General features: G+C 45.3%; 2 protein-coding genes across 2 annotated transcripts; both read left to right on the forward strand.

The window, feature by feature from the left end:
* Positions 1-707: 707 nt before the first annotated feature.
* Positions 708-3,128, forward strand: CCR75_001913 (uncharacterized protein; the record flags this gene model as incomplete). Its single annotated transcript, XM_067960014.1, has 1 exon — positions 708-3,128. One exon carries the CDS (start codon positions 708-710, stop codon positions 3,126-3,128), a length of 2,421 nt encoding a protein of 806 aa, XP_067816876.1.
* A 218-nt stretch (positions 3,129-3,346) lies between these two features.
* On the forward strand, positions 3,347-3,767 carry CCR75_001912 (uncharacterized protein; the record flags this gene model as incomplete). The annotated part of the gene is made up of 2 exons (XM_067960013.1): positions 3,347-3,354; positions 3,443-3,767. The coding sequence occupies 2 exons, from the start codon at positions 3,347-3,349 to the stop codon at positions 3,765-3,767; spliced, it is 333 nt and encodes a 110-aa protein (XP_067816875.1).
* Between the last annotated feature and the right edge of the window lie 3,556 nt (positions 3,768-7,323).

Below are 7,323 nucleotides of genomic sequence, written 5' to 3' on the forward strand. Positions count from 1 at the left end.
GGAACTATTTAAGTAAACATTAATAAAGATAATAGTTTTGTACTTCTTTGCTTATTTTTCTTCTATAGGAAATAATAATTATGTAATGGACACCCCGTTACAATTACATGTATTTGTCGCACTGGTTACCTAACACTAAGTGTTGACGGAAATTGACGAGGCACTACGCAGCGGAGACTATAAGGGGCTGGCAGAATTGACGAGAAGTTCCAGCTGTAGCAATCGGCAAGTTATCTCTGCGATTGCCGAAGGGTCTTGCTAGAAAGTTGTAGTTATTGTTATTAACGTCAGTAATATGTCAGACTCTGAATTCTAATATTTATTTTGGTTCTAATTCGAGAACGTTCTCGAAATCTCAGGTAACGCCACGCTAATCCCAACAAGTCATATTCCTAACCTCATTACTCCTTGTTTCGGGCGGAGCGCCGTTTGAAGACGGTGTCTTCGACCGCAATATAGCTGGGAAAGATTGAATGGCAGCCAGTCTAACATAAATATGACAACTAATTTTCAAATCGCAACATAGAAGTGCAGGTAGAATACTTTAGATTTTACGATTTCTAACTATTAATTATGATAGTATATAAAAGAAAGTAATTATCTGTCTGGTGCGTTGAGGATCCTAGCCCCCGCTCCTGAGCCACTTTCGTTTTTAGTACCTACGTAGTGGAGCCCTCTAATTTACTCTTCCCTTTAAACCGTTAACTATGTCTGTGATCGGCGTAGACTTTGGGAACGTGGACTGCGTGATTGCCCAAGCCAAGCGCGGCGGTATCGATATCATTTTGAATGAAAACTCTAATCGAAAGAACCCCAATATGGTCTGCGTGCAGGGTAAGCAGCGATTCATCGGCGAGGCCGCCATCAGCATGGCGCGCGCGCACTACAAGAATACGGCCACGGATATCAAGCGGCTCATTGGCCGTAAGTTTAAGCACCAAGAGGTGCAAAATGAGATTGCACATCTCGCCTACACGTGCGTGGAACTCGCTAGTGGTGACGTGGGCATTGTGCTTAACTATAACGACGAGCCCGTCACTTTTTCATGCGAGCAGATCGTAGCAATGATTCTTAATAAGATGCAGAGCATCGCAGCCGCTGCAAATGAGGGGGTTAATCCTGCCTACTGCGTGCTCTCGTGCCCCGGCTTCTACACGGACATTCAACGTCGTGCATTGCTAAATGCCACCAAGATTGCTGGCCTAAACTGTTTGCGTCTAATTAATGAGCACACAGCTATTGCTCTTGCATATGGCATCTACAAGTCCGCTCGTAACCTTTTCCACGAGTCAGAGCCTCAATATGTCATGTTTATTGACCTAGGCCACGCCAGCTATACAGTTTCTATCGTAGCCTTCGTTCAAGGCCGGCTTACTGTCAAGTCTGCCACCTACGACAGCTTCCTCGGCGGTCGAGACTTTGACATGGTCATCGCCAAGGATGTAGCAGCCAAGTTTGCCGAGAAATATAAGACCAACCCTCTTGAAAATCCAAAATCGCGTATTAAGCTGCTCTCAGCTTGTGAAAAAGCCAAGAAAAACCTCAGCCCATACGGCGTCACGGCCACGCAGCTAAATATTGAGTGCCTAGCAGACGACCGTGACTACAACTCGCAGTTGACGCTTGAAGATTTTGAAGGGCTTATTGCTCCACTTCTGACGCGCCTGGACGCTCCTATTGAGCGTGCCCTCATTGACGCAGGCATTGACAAGGCGCAAATTACGAACGTCGAAATTGTAGGTGGGGGTACTCGTGTGACAAGTGTTAAGCGCCACCTTGCGTTCGTTCTCGGCCTGGATTTAGAGCAGCAAAACTTTGGCCTAAGCTCGACGTTGAATGCTGATGAGTCAGTGGCTCGCGGCTGCGCACTAAACTGTGCCATTCTCTCGCCTTTGTTTAAAGTGAAAGAATTTAGCGTAACGGACTGCGTGCATCTGCCCGTGCGTTTATTGTGGGATGGCAGCGCTTCAACAGGCACAGACGCTGCAGCTGATGACGAAGAGGACGTAAACATGGAGGCTTCCACGTCAGATGACAGCTCACTTGTAATCTTCAACCGCAAGGATGAGTATCCAAAGACAAAACGCATAACGTTTCGTCGCGACAAGCCATTTTCTATTGACGCTGTCTATGACGAGGCGGCCAAAGCTTACCTTTCTTCTGATTACGACATGAGTATTGGCAAGTATACAATCTCAGGCATGCCTGGTCAGGAGGCTGGCACTGAGGCTCCAAAGATTCGCGTGAATGTGCAACAAGACATGAACGGACTATTTTCGGTAGCTTCCTCGCAGCTAATGCAAGAGATCAAGGAGGAAAAGCGTGCCGAGGCTAATACTCCTGTCAAAGAAGGCGACGAAAAGAAAGACGAAATATTACCCGAGCCTAAGAAGAAGCGTTTCCGCAAGATTGAACTGACCATTCAAGCACAAGTCGGCGGTCTTTCGGCCAATGATGTTGACACGGCAGCAGAGCAAGAATTAAAAATGGCACATCAAGACCGCGTTATTGAGGAGACGTTTGACAAGCGCAATGAGCTTGAGAGTTTCGTCTACGAAATGCGTAACCAGATTACGGACAAGCTGGCTGGCTTCATCACTGGCGAAGAAAAAGGAAATCTGGAATCTAAACTAGTGGAGACTGAGGATTGGTTGTACACCGACGAAGGTTTTGACAGCACAAAGTCGGTATACCAGCAGAAGCTCGATAACATGCGCAACCTGTCTTCCCCTGTTGAATTCCGTCTCACTGAAAGCACGGAGCGCGGTTACGCCCAGGCTGAGCTCACCGCAGTGTTAGAAGAGTATAAGCGCATGGTCAACTCAGGAGATGACGCGTATGCGCATTGGACCGACGAAGAAAAGACAAAGTTGCGGCAGACGTGTTTGGATGCTGAGAGTTGGCTGTTTGACGGCCTGACCAAACAGGCTGACTTGAAGCCGACTGATACTCCTGTGATCACATCAGCTTCTATTCGCAGTAAGGTTGTGGCTGTACGTGCCGTTGCGCTTCCGATTACGACGAAGCCTAAGCCGCTTTCGAAGGTGGAGACGCACGATTCTTCTGAGTCTGCTGAGGCTACTCAAGCTGAGGACAAGAATGAAGCTAACAACATGGACTTGGATTAGTGTAACTTGGGATTACAAACGCTCCTTGTCTTTGAAGTTTATTCTAGCAAGTAGGTTCGCAAGGGGTAGTACCTTCTATGCTCAAAATATATTTCCGCTGACCTAGTTGTACTTTCCATCCATCCATTTATTCCTTATAGACAATTTATTCGCTACGATCGCGTTAAGTGCGATCGGAAAAACCATTTCCTTAGTTGCAATAAAAGGCTCGATACATTATGGCAAGGTACGTAGTCTTTGTTGTTAGGCATGTAAGATGTCCGAGTTGTCACACTTGTAATTGTATATATATCGTGTCTATGTGTCGCTTCTAGCACAGGAGATGTCGAGTTCAAACGGGTGCAGGAGGACGAAGAGGAGTTCCAAAAGGGTCCGCTGTCAGTGCTAATGCATAGCGTTAAGAATAACTCGCAGGTGCTAATCAATGTTCGCAACAACCACAAGCTGCTGGCGCGCGTTAAGGCTTTCGACCGTCACTGCAACATGGTTCTCGAGAATGTCAAAGAGATGTGGACTGAGATGCCTAAGGCGGGAAAAGGGAAGAAGGCGGCCAAGCCCGTTAACAAAGACCGCTTCGTCAGTAAAATGTTTTTGCGCGGAGACTCAGTCATTATTGTGTTGAGAAACCCGCACGCTTAGACGTCAGTTTACCTTTGTTTGCAGGAGGAGCTGGGCTGAATAGACTCGACATTTATTTCGATGCGGTCAAGATCTTGAACCCTGGTCCTTTGCGTCTGGCGTCTGCTCTCTGCCCTTCATGAGTCTTTGCCGACTGCTAGCTTGTCGTTAATTTTAGGTTCACTTAAATATTAGCGTCTTATTTTAGTATTGGTGACACCATTGGAGAAGCTGCATTATCAAATTGCTACAGCTTTACGTGTGCCGACGTGATGACCATCGCATAATTAAGTTTCGTGTACGCAGGCTTCAGCACAACATTACACGTTGCTACTTGGTTTAAAAATTTGGCGACTTGCCACTTTGGTTACATGAGAAGCCTCAACCTGCGAGTGACAAGTGATACGACAGACTTCAATTAAAAAGCAGTTTTGGCTGTTCTTGATTTGCTTCACAATAAGTAAACGAACATTGAACATTTATTTTCATAATACGCATTGCGAACGGAAGGTCAAGGAGTCATTAATTTTCAAATTTTATTTTATTTCACTACATTTTCGTTAACGTAATTTGTAACGGGGTGTCCGTTTCATAATTATTTCCTAAAAGAGGCACCTTTCGCTAGTACTACATGAAGGTGAGGTGCCTCCAAATACTTCACTTTCACGACGTGCAGAGGAAGTGGAATCGGATAAAATACCTTTTCGTAACGGGGTGTGCCGTTACATAAATATTATTTCCTATAAAAAGAATAATAAAATTATTTCCTACAAGAAAAATAAGAAATATTATTTACTATGCGAGGAAATATATAAAGAAGTACAGCATTATTATATTTATTAATTTTGACTTAATAGTTCAAATATTACCAAATTTAAATAAAATTGACGCAATAAGACATTAGTTCTATTGATTGGTTGATTTTAATTTTAAATCAACCCCGCCAATCGTTATAAGACACAATTGTGCGTTTGTAATTATATATTAAAGTCAGTAGTAAATAGATCGTTACGAAAGGCCTTAATATTAATACAGTTTTACTTTTTTCCTATTCTAATGCCATAAAATTAACCTTCGGTAGCTTGGACTTCCTAGCTACTTAGAATCTTCCTCTGCACGTCGTGTACGTGACGTAGTCGAGGCGCCCTACCTTCACTGTAACCAGTGTAGGATGAAGAGTACTGTTATCAGTACTAGCAAAAAAAGGGTGCCCCGTTACAACCTGTCAACACTTCATAGTCCGTTCAACGGCCCATGCACGTTCATACAACATGGACATGTTTGATGATAAAGGAGGGAGTTTTCAAGCCCTCAAGAAGGCTATCACGCAACGCGCGAAAAGTTCATGACCTTGAATGGAGAGCGATCGAACGTATGAGCTCGGTCGCAGGCGGGCCAGCCGTTGGCGCCATGCTGTTCACTCTGAACACATGAGCAACATGCGGCCATAGCCGGGTTCATACAACATGAACTTGACGAGACCAAAGAAGCAGTAGCCTTGCTTCTTCAGCAAGGCTCTCAACACGGTGTTGAGAACAGGGTGCGTAACAGTTGGAACTGTGGAGACAGCAGCGTTAACATGCTGCTAGCGGTCCGACGCTTCCGCGTGACCAGAAAGCTTAAAGATAGAAAGATCTAAGTTTCAGGCAGTTGAAGGCGCCTCCTTTTTAAGATGGTTCATCGAATTCGACGGCGCCATTAAAGCTCGCCACATCAATGATGATGCGACGAAAGTAAGATTTGGCATGTTTAACTTAGCCGGACGTGCCAAATCTTAGGCTTTAGGATCAAGCTTTACAACTAATTGATTTTTGGGTCGTAATAGGCCATTAAGACCCGGCTTGGGCAAATATTTGAGCCGCCTTGAGCCGAATTCAGGGCTCGAGCCGAGCTCCTGGATTTGAAGCAGGGCAACATGACCTTCACGCTTATGCTCAGCATACACGACACCTGGGCAGTTGTATCGTCAGTCATCCAATTGATGAGCAAATACAGGTAATTCTGTTTATTAAAGTTCTTGCCGACGGTCCTCTTAAGATCCACCTGTTCTGGCTTGAGCTATAGTCGCTAGCCCAAGCGATCTCTATACCGGAACAGGAGGACTTCAGTCTCAAACAGGCTTCGTCCACTCTGGAGCTTATCGTCTCATGAGACGATAAGAGAACGGAGGTCCAGAACCTATAGACCTCTCGTATATGGAGAGCTAGAAACCCCGCCCCTTCAAGTCACAAACGATTGCAAAAATGCAAATGCTGTCAAAAGACGGACCAGTACGCCTATGAGTGTAGTGTCCCACGCCCAATGCCTAGTAACACTGAGCGAAACGATCGACCTTCCGCTAGAAACAGCGAAGAACGCGGATTCGACGTTGTTGCGAAATTGCAACGGCGAGGGGATCGTCAAAAAAACGGTCGGGGTCAGTTAGTGCGGAGCGACCTACTGATCTAGCAACGTCAAAAGAATTTGCAGGCCTTTTGACGAAAGTTGCTCCCCACACACAAACATTGTGTGTTACTGCCCCAGGCGATGAGGTTATTTTCATCACCTTGAAAATGATAGTGGCAAATAAATTGCCACTAAAGTCCCTTGTCGATTGTGGAGGCGCCGAACAATTTCATTCGACGTCAATCGCTAGAAGATCGCAGACTCAAATTTATTGAGCGCGATACCCCTCGTACGAAGATGGCAGTGCCCTAGCAACAGGCGCATCAACAACAGTAAAGAAACGTGCATTTCGTATTTAATACACGTTAAAGGGTAAACAATTTCGTCGTTCTTGATTTGGATAAAATTTTTGGTGTACCCTTGGAAAACCATGGATCAGAAAGTACGAGCCATGCATAAATTGGCAGCATCAAACTGTGACGATGTTCGACTAAATTCTTGGAAACTCCGAATACAAAAAAAAATCTTGTTCATCAGTGAGTCATCTGATGAACGTCTTGGAACATCCACAAGCGTGTGAATGTCCCACGGGTGAGTGCGATGACCTCACTTGTGGTTCGGTCGTTTGCATGACTACACAAGACCTCAGTGTGACAACCCATCACAATGTGGAGTTTGATCCCGACGGCCGTGATCCCGACGGCCGTGATCCCGACGGCCGTGCATAAGCACAAGCATCGTCGTTATTCATCCACTCGAATAAGTTAAGTGGCACGAAACAAGGATGTTTGCCTAAAAAGAAAGATCCAAGAAAGATTAAAAAGCCCGTTTATAGGAGACAGTGCGTAAGTCCTAGATCGACTGGAGAGCCGATCGTAAAGGATCTTGCTATGGTTGTGCAACCACAGCTAGAGGCAGTTGTGGAGGATAATCCTCAAATAAAACTTGAGTGAATAAGTCCCCAAGAATCTGCGGGAATAAGTCCCCAGAAACCTGTGGTCAAAGGTTTCCAGGTACCTTTGGCAATAAGTTCTAAAGAGGAAACTGATACATCAAATGTCTTAGTAAACACTGGATCAAGTGTAGGAGCCTATACAATTGATATGATAGCGCCTCCATAGTTTACTTCGGAACAACTCAATTGCCAACGCTAAAACCGAAACGGTTCTTGCGTGATCTGCGTAGTGGCAAA

This window comes from Bremia lactucae, linkage group LG4 (assembly GCF_004359215.1).
Source record: "Bremia lactucae strain SF5 linkage group LG4, whole genome shotgun sequence".
Lineage (NCBI taxonomy): Eukaryota > Oomycota > Peronosporomycetes > Peronosporales > Peronosporaceae > Bremia > Bremia lactucae.